Here is a 17,194-nt window from a genome sequence, read left to right on the forward strand (position 1 = left end):
CAGTTGCTTTGAGAATAAACGGCAGTTTCTTCTTCTTGTTGTTCTGCTTCCTTGTTATTCTTATTCTTCCTTCATTATCTTCTTCTTTTGCTTCATTTTTCTTGTTCTTCTTCTTCCTTCATTTTCCTCTTCTTCTTGTACTTTTTTTGCTTCATTTTTTTTCTTCTTCTTCTTCCTTCATTTTCCTCTTCTTCTTGTACTTTTTTTGCTTCATTTTTCTTCTTCTTCATCTTCCTTCATTATCTTCTTCTTCTTGTTCTTCTTTTGCTTCATTTTTCTTCTTCTTCTTCTTCCTTCATTATCTTCTTCTTGTTGTTCTTCTTTTGCTTCATTCTTCATTATCTTTTTCTTCTTGTTCTTCTTTTGCTTCTTCTTCTTGTTTTGCAATTTCTTCTTCCTGTTCTTCTTTTGCTTCTTCTTCTTCTTCTTGTTTTGCAATTTCTTCTTCTTGTTCTTGTTTTGCTTCATTCTTCATTATCTTTTTCTTCTTGTTCTTCTTATGCTTCTTCTTCTTCTTATGCAATTTCTTCTTCTTGTTCTTGTTCTTCTTGTTTTGCAATTTCTTCTTCTTGTTCTTCTTTTGCTTCTTCTTCTTCTTCTTCTTCTTCTTCTTCTTGTTTTGCAATTTCTTCATCTTGTTCTTCTTTTTTTTCTTCTTCTTTTGCAATTTCTTCTTCTTGATCTTCTTTTGCATCTTCTTCTTCTTCATCTTCTTTTGCGCATTCTTCTTCGTTTTCTTCTTTTGCATATTCTTCTTCTTCTTGATCTTCTTTTGCATCTTCTTCTTCTTCATCTTCTTTTGCGCATTCTTCTTCGTTTTCTTCTTTTGCATATTCTTCTTCTTCTTTTTCTTCTTTTCCTTCTTCTTCTTTTCCTTCTTCTTCTTCTTTTGCATATTCTTCTTCTTCTTTTGCATATTCTTCTTCTTCTTTTGCTTGTTGTTCTTCTTCTTCATCTTCATCTTTTGCTTCTTGTTCTTCTCCTTCTTGTTCGCCTCCACATTTTTCTTCTTCCTATTTACGGTAATTTCTTCATCTTCCATCTTCTTTACGGAAATTTCTTCTTCTTCCTTCTTCTTTACGGAATTTTCTTCTTCTTTACGGCAATTTCTTCTTCTTCCTTCTTTACGGCAACATTTTCTTCTTCTACTACTACTTCTTTTTATTATTTTATACTTCTTCTTCTCGGTTTTCTTATTCTTCTTCTTTACGGCAGTTTCTTCTTCTTCTTGTTCTTGTTCTTCTTCTTCTTTTGCAATTTCTTGTTCTTGTTCTTGTTCTTCTTTTTTACGACAGTTTCTTCTTCTTCTTCTTCTTTTGCAATTTCTTGTTCTTGTTCTTCTTTTTTACGACAGTTTCTTCTTCTTCTTCTTTTGCAATTTCTTGTTCTTGTTCTTGTTCTTCTTTTTTACGACAGTTTCTTCTTCTTCTTATTCTTCTTGTTCTTGTTCTTCTTTTTTACGACAGTTTCTTCTTCTTCTTATTCTTCTTGTTGTTCTTCTTCTTTTTTACGACAGTTTCTTATTCTTCTTATTCTTCTTATTCTTCTTATTCTTCTTATTCTTCTTCTTCTTCTTCTTCTTCTTCTTCAATATCTAAAATATTTGCATTTAAGATGAAAATTTTGTCTTTTTATTTATTTTGATAGAATTTAGGTAGTAACGACCAACAAACACTGGCCCTCGACAGTGGGCAAGTCCCCACAACCATCTTCGTCTTTCCTTTACGTCAGATGGCTTCCCTGTAGGCTGTAGTCGACGTCTGGCCCCAGCTCCTACCAGTGGGCATAAATGAGAAAATCCATTAACTTTTTCTGTCATTGTGAATTCATAAGATCGAACCACATATACTTTACATTTGATTTAGAACCAGAATATTTCCGAAAATATTTTACAAAGTTTTAGAAAAATCTGAATTTCAGATTTAATGTGACGATTATTTCGCTCCTTACTATGAAAGAATCTTAGAAACAGTTTTTTTGGTGGAACTGATATGTATTTTAACTATTTTCACAAACTATTTTAGTCAAAGATGAGAAACTGGATTGGTGTTCTTGTACGATGGCCTAAGTTTTTGGAACACAATCATATGAAAAGATGAACCAAATCCTAGAAGAAAATATCAGGGGAAAAGAATATAATAGGTGTTGAAACATACTCATAAAATTATGTGCAAATAAATAAAACCTTATATGAAAATTAAACAACTTAAGACTTGAAATCAAAATTTATGGATCAAACTCTGGGAAAAATTTAAGAAACTTGGCGTACATTGCATGCAAATGTGTATACCCCGCCCGCCATCAAGGACAGAGAAGAACATCTATAATTTTTTTTAAAAAACAATCTTCTTACATTTTCCATAGGATTAACCAAATGCTTTTTACAGGATTGTGAGTCTATACTTCATCTTTCAAGGCTGGTAGTAGTTAGCTATGAAGAGTTTATTACACAAGGTGTATTAATAGGCTGAACTTTTCAGGGTAGTTTCTTCTCAATTTTCTCTAGCTATTCATTTCCTTAGATCTATCCATGTAAAAATATCTTTTAATTTCTCCTTAATTGGTCGGCCAAGTAAAATAAAGCAAATTTCATGATCCATCAAGATTTCTCGCTGTAAATTATTTATAGAAATTTGAAGGCAAAAAATAACTGATGGGGCTCTTCGTCAGTGGAAAATTGCTTTGATATTGGCTGAATATGGGCTGTATGGTGAGTTCCTTATGATAACATTACCTTATTGTTCTCAACATATATCCCTCAGTATCCATTCATCCCTCTGTCATATATTTAGACAACTATCATCTTTTCATCTGGCTATCACATATCTCTATATTTATTAGCTTATAAAAAATATCATCTCATTCCCTAATGACCATCAAAAAATATTAAACCCCGAATTATTTTATTTCCTGTGAAAATTCCCCTTGATCATCATTATCTAATCATATTTTTGCGAATAAAGGTCTTATATAAATTTTATTTTTCAACTCAATCATAAATTAAACACCCAAATTTGAGTTCAACTCACACCCCACATCTGGAAGCTTGCCTTATCTATTGAGTTCAATCAATGTATGATTAATAGATATGTGTGTATGATACATTTATTTAATCAGGTAACCTGCTAAAAGGTTATTAGACTATTAGATTTATTAACAATAATGGTACATGGAATATTTTACTTAACACACAATTTCATGATAAAAATAAATGTTAAAACTCACTAGATTAAAAGAATTGAATGCAGAAAGAGCAACAGAGGGTTTTTAAAGTGGTTGACACCATCAAACTAGGTCTAATAGAATGAAGAAAGAGGCACAAAATAGAATATTTTTAAAATTCTTAAATAAAAAGTTATTCTTATCCATATAATTCTAAATAGATAAAAGTGAGACTTTTCAAAAATCAGAAGAAAACCAATGAGCAAATAAATTCAAGCATATACCTTTACCATATCAACTCATTAATTTTTTGTGGAAAATTTTAAAATTTTGGAATTTGAAGAAATAAGATGTTATAAATATTATAATAAGTAATTTTTAATTTTATAATTTTTAAATAAGACCAAAATTAATAGACAATTCAGATTGTTGACTTTGACCTACACATTTACTTTAGGTGAATTGAGGGGAAAATTTTAGAATAATGGTACAAAAGGTATATTTTAAAAAAAACTAGACAAAGATATATTTATAATATAAATATATAAATTTGAAGTTGCTATCAATTTCCAAAGTCAGTGCTTAAAAAATGACTAGATTTATGGATTTTTGGTGGAAATATTAAGAAAATAGGACTGCAAAGGTGTAAAAAATTATGCCAATTGAACCTTCCAATATGACTTGTAAGAGGAGGCATCGGTCAAATAAAGGTTTAAGAGACACATAATAAAATAATTACACAATTTAATATTCACAGAAATAGAACTTCTGAAAGAATATATTTCTATTAAGATCATAAGATTTGGGAGTGAAACGAGAAATAAATCCTTTGACAAACTTTTCGTAAAAATGTTGTGAATTTGGGAAAATGGTGATATTTTTATATTTATGCAATATAAATCAAACAAAAAATATAACATCCTTCTCACATAGAACCCACACACAAATCAGTTCCTAAATCAAGTTCAAAGTGTTGGGCTGCTTAGCTTTGATTGGTTGTTTGAAATCAAATTTCAGGCTGTCCAATATGGAAAACCAATTCTAAATTGATCTATAAAAAGCATAAATGATAGAAAAAACCTTGTGTGCAACTAGTTACACCACTAACTTTCCCCTGGAAGATTTTCTTCAAGATGTTCATGTGTCTGGTCTTAATATCAATCCACACGATCAATGAGATGATGAATCTCATTGTCTCATTTCAAAAACTTCTTGAAGATCAAGTACATCTTCTCAGCATCAAGTCTCACAAGTGGAGTGAGTGAATTTTTATCAGGAAATATAAAAAATGGGTGGAGGGGATGCCTAAGTCTAGCTAGCATGGACACCTTAAATTGGTGCCCTCCTATGATTATACTTATGCCAAAATGTTTCAGAAAAGTCCTTATAACTTGAAGTATATCCACCAACGTCTATAAATTTTGTGTGTGTGACCCTCTTGGACCATGTATTTGTCTATTTATAAACTTTAGTGGACCAACAACATTTATTAACCAACCTTATTAATTAACTCTATTGGCATATAGATTAACTAACCAAAGATTGTTCTAATCCAATCGAAGGTTAAGTTTCCAGGGTATACCTCATACTCCAGAAGATACATAGTATTAAATAAAATCTCTTATGAAACATTTTATATCATCGATTTACATGGATGTATAATCATTTGTCTGTGGAAGAACCCCAAATGACTTAGGGTTTGATTAATCATTAAATCATGAGTTTTCATTCCAGATACTATTGTTGTGTAACTAAGATCATTGGATAATGCCTTATATAATATATCTGTTACCCTGTCTAGGGATTTAATGTATCTTCTTAATCAGGTCAATCTTCACATACAACAATGGTAGACAACCCATATTTACCACTCAATCATCTTCATATGCTTAATTCTTATATTCATGCTTAGACTTATTTGAATCTGATAATTAGGAACTCATAAGTTGCAATCAAAACACATTTCATACATCCACAATACATCATTGGTATATTAGGTCAAAGGACCACTTATACAACAATGAATTGAGTTGCCCTGATTGAATTTTCCCAACAATAACATTCAGCGATCTGTTTGGATCAATTTCATAAACTATTTTCCTTAAGAGCACCCATTGTTTATCCGTAGTTTGTCCAAATTTATCATACTCGGTTGCAACATGATCAGCCATTCTGTATAAGTAAGATCAGATAACTTATGTCCAGATAACTTGAAATTCCTCTTGAACATGACGGTTTAGACTACATGTTTGCAGACTAGTGAGTTATGCTCTATGATCTCACGATAATTTTCTAAGACATTGTGCACATTCAGTGACTTAATGTGTAAGCATCATACGCGAATAATAATGAATACATATTTATTTCAATGAACACAAATAACTCATTGAATCCTGATTGACTTGACGGCCACATAATATCAATCACAAAGCTCATTAATTACTTGATTATTTGTGATAAGCCAAAAATAGGGGTAACTTATCCAATTAAATCCCTTGTCGTTGTTAATTATAGCTTATACAATAAAATTTATAAAACCCTAACTTAAGATGTATAGTGATAAGTATAAGTATCGTCCAAGGGAAGCTAGTAAGGAATTCAATTAGTAATCTACTTGAATAATTTGACCCTAATTAGAGTTAATTTAATCTTCAGTGAAGACCGAATCACCCTAATTAAATGAAGAATGTAGAAAGGAGGGTAGAGAAGATGGAAGAATAAAAGAAGTAAGGAGCTTTAGATTTACTTATTTGATCAAATAAAAAGGATCAAAGGGGTCAAGTAGAGGGATTAAGAAGAAAATTCGGTTTTAATTTGTTTTGTGGAGATGGGAGTCCAAACTACTAACTACTATCTCATAACTATAATTCAATCTTTCCTAGAAATTAAAATTTTTATTATTTTTTTGTTCTTAATTTTGCAAGAGGAATATTTAGGAAAATTGAATAATATCTCCTCTCAATCCTAGTAAGGGCTTGTACATGCCACTTAAGCCAAGCAATTTGAAAGTTCAGACAAAGATCAACAAGAAAAATCACAAATTTCACTTGTAAATAATCCAAATTACACTAGAATTCAAATACAATGAAGTAAATATACCAAATTCAGATGATCCAGGCTGGTTCTCCTTTGTCTTGCAGTTGTAAAAGAGCCCCCTCCAGTATGACCTCCTCAACTTGAATTCCTGATTTTATACTTAAGTTAAATGATAAAACTTACCATTTTACCCCCAATAAGTAATTAATTTTTATCCATCGATGTAGGCTTGATCTGAATGATCCAACCATATAGATAGAAAGAGGAGGTTGAGATGAGCAAACCCATAATTGACCAATCACAGGGGCCCAGATTGGTCAATTTTCATTTATTTAATTCAAATTTTGAAAGACATGCACTGCGTGTCGATTGCTGATCGGCTGGTGAGATTTATAACTGTTTTGGTGTCTCCTCTTTCGGCGTGCCACCTACCCCCTGTCCTGAAATTAAAAGAAAGAGACCAAAAAAATACTTTTCAGAACACAATTACCTATACATTTTTACTAGCGTCAGACAATCACAAGTACCCACGTCACCTCCCATGCGTGCATCTTTGTATGCACAGCACGGGCGGTGCACTTACCACCCTCAATAGATGCATCTACGAATCACATGTAAGCCGTCGGAATTTCTTCCGATGGCCAAGATTTGGCCACGTGGCCCCGCAAAATCAATTTCTTGAAGTTTTGCACAAACATACCTGCTTTAATTTGTGCACGCAAACAGACGCCGCCCAAAAGTAATTGTAATTATGCCCTTCTACTTTCTCTCTCCTCCATATTTCTCTGAAAAAAACTATAGAGAAAATTATATTGATTCAATAAAACTCTAAGAATATTTTAATTGGATCTTTACGCTTGTAATGCGCAACCGAGAGCTCTTTTAAGGGTATATTTGCATCCAGATTATTAGAAAAGTCCCTCCGACTTTAGAAATTGATTTAAACTACTATTTTCCTTATAATTACATCTTTTTATATTTAAATTTCATTTCTTCTTTGAATAAATTCCCAAAACTCTAGAAAAATTTACAAAATTCAGTAATTCATCCCCAAATTAATTAGCATTAAATTTAAGTTTTAAATCGGCCATTACATTTAAATAGAGTTATTCAAAGCCTACATAAATTTCATAAAATTCATGAATTAACAGAAAATTATAATAAAATCAGAATTCACTTGAAATAATAATGATAACCACCCTATTTAAACTCTCTAAATGGATGAGGTTGCGCTAATTACTTGAATTAATTACCTAATTTAGGGTGTTATCAATTTGCTTTTAGAGGCTTCTAGCATGTGGTGATGACTCTCCCTCATATTTTGATGGATAGGCAAGATTGTTTGCACCAAGATGGGCATCAACAAGTCAACAATGGAAATCACTTTCATTTTGACCAAAGAAACATAAGTACACACTTGATCCATTGATGATTTTGGAGGTATGTTTACTATGATGAAAGAAAAGGCCTTAATTCACATGAAAATGAAACCTGATGACAAATTTGAAGTATATGAGTTTTAACATCTAGCACTTTGGGGTCCATATCAATTGCCTCTTCGAACAAGTCATGAGCATTAGATATTCATGTGATATCTCATGTTCTTCCACATGTACCTGTAATTTTTTTTGAAAATATTTACCTCATGTGGATTTTTTTTGCATTTAAGAGGGGTATGTAATGGCTGGAGTAGTTTTGAAATTAGCCAATATACATTTCTCTGAACCACTAGGTGGCACTTACAGGCCACCCTTGCTCCACGTGGACACCACATATGAGCTTGTGGTGTGGCGTTGGCTGATGCACCATCAGTTGTAGCCGCCACAACGTCAACTTTCACAAGGGCCCACAACAATCATTTTTCTCTATTTAGCCTTAATAATTCATTTAAATTCATTTAAAGAGCCTAAAATAACATAAATTTAAAATTTATGCCTATTTTTATAAGGAATTTGGAAAAAAGTATCTGAATTGGTTTCTCAATTAGATCTTCTTTAAATCCATGCCACCTGAACTAAATGATTAGAAAAAAGGTTTTCATATCCATAAATCTGTAGTTTGGCTTACAAGTCAAATTAGGTTAACTTTGAAGGTTGATGTTGATTCTTCTAATCTCGTTCTTCTGTTTGGTTCGTTGTTCAGACACTTAAGTCTTCAAGGAGTTAAAGTGAAGACATGTGTTCAATTTCAAATGGTAGGACCTTGAGAAAGGTGGACAGGATTAAAGGATATAATTAACCATGCTATAATGTAAAAAAAAGATAGTGGAATGACATGGTAGTGGTGAAATATCATTAAATAGTGATAAAATGTCATAGGATGATAATTAGGTATTAAAAGTGAGATAATGATGTAAATAAATTCATAAGATGCATATTATGAGCTACGAACTAAACTGGTACATGTACCATGAGGTTCATTGTACATTTGAATATATTCTTGGTTTTTATGAAGAAGCATTTGAACATTCATAAGTATATTTTATGATTTTATGAAAATCTCTAGTTGAGTAAAAAGTACCAATGTGAATTTTCTTAGGGCACCCATCCGCATGATCCTACCCCTCATAGAATTCCCTCCATTCTTGGTAAACCCTAAACCCTAAACCCTAAACCCTACATAGCAGAAGATGAGGAGATTCAATGTGCTGCGAGTTGTGGATATCCTTAACTATCAGACACTTGTGTGGGTTATGACGACTCATTTGAGGAACTAAACAATTATCATATTTGATTCAGTCCAATTTGATTAGAATTTTATTTTTGACTATTTTTTTAATATCATGTTACAACTCTATTCCCATTTTCACACTATGAATCTTCTTTGCATTGTCAATGATGACCACCAAAATAAGTGGTAGTATTGGAGCTAAGTTTTGGGGTGATTAACAAGAAAAAGTGTTAAGATCACTCAAAACAATGTACAAAATAAGGCTTTTTAGATCATTTTGGATGGCCTCAAAGTGACACATGTTACAGTCTTAATGTTGGACCTTGTTATGGACAGTGTTATGTCAACCAAGCAGACTAGAACTTGTGGTTAGTGGCAGCGCCATTTCCAGCTACAAAGTTGTTAGTGTTGGAATAATTGCCTACAATAGGCGTTGAGGTTGTGCACATATTTATTGCTTTTCTGTCATTCCTTGGACACATGTGTCCATTATGTACAACCTAGGCCAAACAGCATTGGATGGATTGGGCTTGAACCGGTCCACCAATTGATGGGTGCATGCCACACTACTCACACAATTTTGTCAGCCTAACCAGACTTTGGTGGGCCCACCAACATTGGGCAGCCACCATCTATCGTTGATTGGATTGGACCTGATATGCGATTGTCATGGTATGCCCATGTAGCTATTTATCTAGAACTGGACAGGTACCCTATCCGATGAGCTACACTATGTACTGACCACTGGATGGGTTTCTAGTGTCATGCTGTACATGCCATGTAGGTAACTTGATGATGTGGCGAGGGTATGCATTTAGGGTCTGTCATGTGGCTGTGCAGCATAAAGTGGCTTGTGGTAGAGCCACATGGCCGATGGCCATGAAGGATGTTGAATCTAGGTTTCAACTTTGCACGAAAGCTGTTGTACTCACTTAGCAAACCCTTTATGGCTATCATGTTATCCAGCACAAGTAGATGGTTTGAACCAAGGTGCCTGACTGAGCATGAGAAGCCCACTACCTTTACGCAACTAACCGATTTCAAGAGTTTACAAATAAATACTAAAATTTGGGAAAGTTATATCCTCCATTTATTGATTTAAATAGTTTAAATTTGAACACAATTCAATATGGATTCCCAATTTTTAGAGTTAAATAATTTAAATGTTAAGTTATTTAATGTCAATTAAATCCCCAAAACTATAAAAAATATGTAGTGGAATTAGTTGATGTAAATGAAATCTACAAAATTTTAGAATTATATAATTTTAGAATTATATAATAATTTAATGTGATATTTAAATTCCATAGAATAATATTACACATAATCAATCAAGAAAAGCCTAGCTTGACGTAATGTAATAGCCCTATGTTTTCCTGGAAAGTATATATTCAATCATGCGGCTGATTATGTTAGATGCCTAACTCCCACTATGTGTGATAATTATATCCTGACTAATATGTCATTGATGAAAGGTACATGTCAATATAATATAATACATATTGCCCATCACAGCAGAATAAACCAAAATAAAATGTCTAAATCCTCTTCATTAAAACTATGAGCTGCAGCTCAAAGGTTAGAACCTAATATTCATATGAGATATTGATATGGTCTAAGTCACATTAAGATGGGTTGGTCAATATAATCTTCAATGATATCTAATAACTTTGGAGGAGGAACTAGAGCTTAGTGCCTAACGCATATAAGGCCAGGGTAGAGGAACCATGTAAATTGGTTTTTGTCTCATGAGAGCTGCATGTGAATATATTCTGATCAAATAACAAGGCTACTTCTGAGACAAAATTCAACGATTGGTGAAACTACCAGGAGAGAGCATGATGTATGGGGACCAAACTAGCATTGGATATTATAAAGAGTTACAAACCTCAGGAGATGGGTTCTCAACAATTTTATTATGGCTGGCTCTGCTACCATGAGGTAGCAGTTCAAGTTGTTGAGATTCTGATTCTTGCCAAGAGACTGTCAGTCCTCCCTTAACATCTGAGGGAGGTAGAGTTTCATGTGTGGTGAGGTGTGAAACTTTGTACCGCCTGGGCGAATTTTTGCATGCACCATAAGCGTCATGCAATGTGCGGTGCAGTTTTGTGCGGAAATCTGCACTGCACATTGCACAAATTTGCACCATTCGCAGTTTTGTTGTTTCATAAAATTAATTTTTAATGCAAAAAATAGTATAACATTAACCATTAAATTCAAAGGATAATAGATAAAATTTGTTAAATTTCAAGAAATTTCTTAATTAATTTTAAAAATCATTTTTAATCCAAAAAAAATATAAAATTATCTGTTAGATTCGAAAGATAAACGATAGAACTCCTTCAAATTCTAGACACTTGTTAACTAATTTGAAAATTCATTTCTAACACAAAAATATAATATTAACTGATAAATTAAAAGATAATCGATAGAAGTTGTGAAAATTCATAATTAATTATAAAAATTATTTCTAACATGAAAAATAATATAAATTAACAGTTAAAGTCAAAAAATAATCAATATATTCTAGTAAATTCTTAATTAATTTTAGGGGTTATATCACGGTGTGGCCCGAACTTTTTCGAAAATTCGAGTTACAGCCCTTACTTTTTTTTTGCCGCGACACAGCCCGAAGTCCCATTTGGTCCGCAGCTTGTGACGTGGAGTCTACGTGGCTGCCAGGTGGAGTTCCGGCGGAGTCCACCTAGGCGGAATCCATGTGGCAGCCGCGTGGATTCCACGTCACTGCGCGATTTGAAGAAAGAAAGATTTTAGCCCGCCCAATGTGAGTCACCCGGGAGAGAGCTGAGAAAGGCGACGAAGGAGAAGGAGACGGTGGAGAAGGAGGAAGAAAGGGCGCGAGGGAGAAGGGGCTTCTTCTTGGCTACGGGAATCGTTGCGAGCTTCTTCCTGGCTACGGGAGTTCCACGAGGTAGGGTTTACTGCTTTTTTAGCTATGTGTAACTTTCTCTATCTCTCTCTAGATTTCATGGTTTACTGCTTTTTTAGCTACGTGTGGGTTGCTTTCTCTCTCTCTCTAGATGGACATACATTTACTGCTTCTCAAAATACCGATGATCTTCTATCTTTATCTTGAAGCCCATATTTTATTGCTCGCTCTTCGATTCATGTAACTTTCTTTGTCTCCTCTAGATTTCATGGTTTACCGCATTCTTTAGCTACATGTGGTTTCTTTCTCTCTCCAGATGGACATGCATTACTGCTTCTCAAAATACCGATGATCTTCTCTCTTTCTCTTGAAGCCCATATGTAACTTTCTTTGTCAATTTTAAGATCTTGTTCAATGACTTTTGAAAGTTCTTATCTCTGTCCTCTCTTAAATAAAGATTACCCAGGGCTGCTATTAATTTTTAGCATTCTGTTCAGTAACATTTGGAAAGCTATGCAGTCTCTCTCCCTTTAATGAAGACTACCTTGGGCTGTTTGGTTGTCTCTATGTAAAACTTTCAAACTCCATTCTTGCAGCTTTCTCTCATTTTTCACATCTTGTTTAATGACAGTTGAAAATTTTACGATCTCTTTCTCTTAAAGGAAGATTTCCTGAGCTGCTCTTTTGATTAACAAGACATTGGGAAATTGCAGTCTCTCTCTTAAATGAAGATTCACTTGGGCTGTTGTTTTTGTCTCCGTAAAACTTGCAGACTACATTCGTTTAAATTTCTCTATCAGTTTTGACATCTTGTTCAATGACATTTGGATAATTTTAGTCTCTCTCTCTCTTCATTGAAGATTATTTATGACTGTTACTTTTGCCTTCATGTAGAACTTTCACACTCCACTCATGTAACTTTCTCTATCAGTTTAAACATCTCATACAATGGCATTTCAAAATTTAAGTTCCTCTCTGCCATAAATGATGTTTACGGTGAGCTGCGTTTTTTGACTCGGTGTAAAAGTTAACTTTCTCTCTCTTCTTTTCATCTTACCATGTTTATTTTTTAAATTTGTGTAGTTCTCTCTCTTGCATTCATATAAGTTATCTCTCCCGCATTTCCTTTCTCTCGCTTGGTATAAATGTTTTGAGTTCACTCGTGCAATTCTCTCTTATTATGTGTATCATTATTCTCTCTCTCTCTCTCTCTTTATATCTCTTGGATGAATAAGATTATTTTCATGACAAAGATGTTGGTGTTTCTCTATTGATCACGGAGGATATGGTGTTTATTTCTCATACTTATTGGTGAGAACAAGAAGTGTGATCCCTATTTAATTTATTTTGAATTTGTTTTGCTTTCTGTTATGAAAAATATGAAGAGTTGTCCTCTTCTCATCATAGTCATCAATTTTTTGCGCTTTTAGGCATTCTTCTCTTCTTCGACAGTGGACTCTTGGATTCAAGTAATGTAAGATTTTATTATCTCTATTTGTCCTGCACGTCTTATAATTTTAATTTTTAACTATTTCCAATGTTATTTGAGATATATTTGCACATCGCAATACTAACCCTCTTCGCGTTGATGATTCAAATTATTTTTAAAATTGGTAATGTACTTTTTTTGGCGTTGAACTCTCTACAGAGTTATAAATATGTCTATGGGTTGTATAATCTTTTTATAAAACCTGCATGACGAAAATTTATGGTGTTAATGCATGTTCTATTACTATTTACCATCCATCACTTAACAGGGCCGATGACGAGTGCAAGGTGTTCGGTTTTGAGTATAATAGCGATGATGACACAGAATATGATATCTGTAAGGAAGTTGAGGAAAGTGACGTGTATTTAAGTGCACCAGACGAATATTCCAGTGAGGAATGGAATGACGAATTGGTAGATCATAGCGAGTATGACGATTCAGAGGATGATATGTTAACCCCCGAAGGTACCGATGACGATGATGAAAATCGAATGTATAGATACAGGGGCAATACGTATGATCCGAGATGCCCCAATGAGAGTTTTATATTTCAAGTGGGCATGAAGTTTGAATCGGCGTCGCAATTTAGGGCAGCTATGAAGGACCACGCTATTTGGAACGGATTCAACATCACTTTTCTGAGGTCCGGTGACCGGAAAGTGGAGGTCGTATGCAAGGGAAACTGTCCGTGGAGGATATATGCTAGTTTGGATGCTAGGAGAGAGGCGTTTGTTGTGAAAACGCTTAATGATACTCATATGTGCAGCAGGACGCCGAGGAATAGCCAAGCTGATTATCACTGGGTTGTGAAACACTTCTTGGAGAAAATTCGAATGAATTTGGATATGAAGGTGACAGATATGATGCGGGAAATAAATGATCTGTTCGAATCACTATTTCAAAACAAACATGCTATAGAGCCAGAGCGAGGCGCGCATTTAAGCTTCTAGGAACATTGACGACCATTACCACATGCTTCCCGCATATGTTGCCGAGTTAAAGAGGGTAAATAGGCGTGGTACTTTTGAGCTGGTTTTCGATAGAGCGACCCCAGATTCCTTGGTTAGGTTTAAGAGGCTCTACATATGTTTCGATTCGATAGCAAGAGGGTTCCTTGAAGGCTGTAGACGAGTCATTGGAATGGACGGATGTTTTTTGAAGACCGAACTGAAAGGCCAACTATTGAGTGCTGTCGGCAAGGACGGGAATAATCAAATGTTTCCCATCGCTCGGTAGTTGAAGGTGAAAATCAATTCGTGGACGTGGTTTATTCAGCTACTGATGAATGATCTAGGAATGGTGGACGGAAATGGCTGGACGATTATTAGCGATCAGCGAAGGTACTTAATTTATTTCTTTGGACTCTTATCGCCATCGTTAGACACGTGTAGTACATTAATAGATGCGTACCGTCTAACATTGTGCAGGGACTGGAGAACGCAGTGTCCTCCTTATTGCCCAATGCGGAGCATATGAATTGTGCTCGGCATATCTATGCGAATTGGAAGAAGAAAGGACATTCCACGGCATTTTTGAAGAACTTATTCTGGAAAGCTGCGAAGGCCACCACGCACGAAGATTTCCAACGGCTGATGAGGGAGATGAGCAGTGTGAACCCACAAGCCGCGCAAGACTTCCAAGATATAGGTATAAAGAAGTTTTGCAGGGCGTACATTAATGAGGACAGAAGGTGTGAGGTGATCGACAACAACATTTGCGAGTGCTTCAACAACTACATCATGCAGGCCAGGTCTAAGCCAATCATCGACATGCTGGAGGAAGTCAGAGGTGCAATAATGCAGAGGGTAGCAAAAAAAAGGGAGTTATTTTCAAATAGAACTGATACATTATGCCCTCGGATAAGGGAGGTGGTCGAAGAGAACAAGAAGAAGTCCAGGAGATGCACTCTTAGGCATGCAGGGAAGTATCAATTCGAGGTCACAGACTTGGGAAGCAGGTTTGTGGTCGATGTACTTCACAGAACATGTAGTTGCAGATATTGGGAGTTAAGGGGCATTCCATGCGCCCATGCTATATGTTGCATTCATTGGGTCAAGGAGGACCCCGTCATTTTTGTCAGTGAATGGTTTAAGAAAGACGTATACCAACTAGCTTACACTTATGGTATCCCGCCAATGAATGGCAAAAACCTATGGAGTGAAGTTGATGGGAGCTATGTATTCCCTCCTCTTGTGAGGAGACAACCTGTAAGGCCCAAGCTGAAGAGGAGGATTGACGTCGCTGAGAAAGAACCCACAGTACATAGATTGTCGAGGAGAGGCCTGCACATGACGAGCTCCCTCTGCCACCAAGTTGGGCATAATCAGAAGACATGTACCCAACCAAAAATGGAAGCTGGAGGCCAGGTACAGTTTCAATTTTATGTCTAACTTTGTTTACATGTGTCATCGTTTTTTTCCGAATGTTAACCAATTAACTTGTTTCACTAATCATGCAGGGATCTCAGGAAGCTACATATCTGCCAATTGTCGAAGACCATCGCCGGTGAAGTTGCAATTCGGTTATGAAACACAACGCGCTCAAGCTTATTAATCGCTCGCCCTAAACAAACATTTGTAGAACAGGATTCAGTTCTCGGTTGATCGTACAAACTTTGTTATCCAATTCCAAAGAATTCTCGTTCATGTTTGCCGTTCTGAATCACCGTTGATTAATCCATGCATTTTGGTACTTATTCGTCCTTCCTGTTCGCCCTTCTTTTTCGTCGTGGCCCATGTTTTCACAGTAAAACAATAGGTTCTTACGAACTAAATCGGCCAGTGTCATGCCTACTTATAGTACGTATTCTCCAATAAACCAAGAAATTGTCTTCCAATAAAACATATTTCATTATGTTCCTCGCGACCTCAAAATTGAGTCACAGAACAGAATATAATTCACAAGTCTGCGAAAATGATATGTCCTTATTCACAATTCGATACAAGTGATCCATCATGCTTGCGAGATGTCGGCAAAATTGATATGGCCTCATTGAACACCCGGGGCACATCAAAGGGGGCGGGAAGGGTCGAGCCAAGCAGTCCACCTCCGGGCCACCTCCGGTCCGTGCTGGGTCAACCTCCAGGTATGGTCGAGCTGCATGCTCCTCGTCATTAGCTCTCTGATAAGCTGATAAGCTGCATGCTCCCCATCATTTCAATGCCTCCTTCACCGTCCCCTGCTCTCACCCAGCAAGAACATATTTTAAATTCAAATTGCCAATCAAGAATAATGTTTAACTTTATTGAAATGCTGTTTATTAATAATAAACGCATGGTGCAATATAGTTGTTCGTCTCACCTGGCACAGAATGCAGCCCGGCTGTGGGGAACTCAGTCTCCTACGTCTGGGAAAGGCGGGAGAAGTTATTCTGAGGTGTTTCTCCTTTTTTGATTGATTCTGCTTTCTTCTAGAGGGCTTGGCGTTCCTCAAGGTAATTTCTAGCAACAACATCTTCAAAGGTGCTCGACAAACCATGGGAGATTTATGATCTTTCTTTTGCCTATATTGCTGCAACTGAATAGAAATGAGGATAAAAAATGAGAAAAATAGCATGAAATATCCATAAAGAGCAAGAAACTGATGCTTGGGACAATGAAAAAGCAACATGAAAGGGAATTGGGGCAAGAAAAACCTTCTTCCGTCCGGCGGCTAATAGATTCGTCGTGTTCTTCTTTCTTTCCATTAGATCTTGCAACATGGGCCAAGAGGGAACCGGGGGGTCAACGATTCAATCCTCACAAGAATCTGCTCTGCAAAGAGACCCACCAATTAAAGAAGCAAGAAGTTGAATCCTGAAGCAGCCTAAATCCATGACGACCGCAAGAGAAAAGGCACAGATCTACCAAGAGAAAGTGAAAAAAGTGATGCTTCTGTCCAAATCTTCCCGCACAAAAAAAGTGAAAGGTTTAATCACGTGCATTATCCAGCTAAACAGAAAAGAAGAC

At 35.5% G+C, this 17,194-nt stretch overlaps 1 protein-coding gene across 1 annotated transcript in view; it reads left to right on the forward strand.

Annotated features, from left to right (window-relative positions):
- The window catches only part of LOC144714877 (uncharacterized), a 969-nt gene extending 937 nt beyond the window's left edge, over positions 1 to 32 (forward strand). Inside the window, exon 1 of the mRNA XM_078589681.1 lies at positions 1 to 32. This exon is cut by the window's left edge and continues 937 nt beyond it. Coding sequence (XP_078445807.1) covers positions 1 to 12 — 12 coding nt within the window. The 3' untranslated portion in view covers positions 13 to 32.
- The last annotated feature ends 17,162 nt before the right edge of the window (positions 33 to 17,194 follow it).

Source organism: Wolffia australiana, chromosome 2 (genome assembly GCF_029677425.1).
Source record: "Wolffia australiana isolate 7733 chromosome 2, ASM2967742v1".
NCBI classification, from domain to species: Eukaryota; Viridiplantae; Streptophyta; class Magnoliopsida; order Alismatales; family Araceae; genus Wolffia; species Wolffia australiana.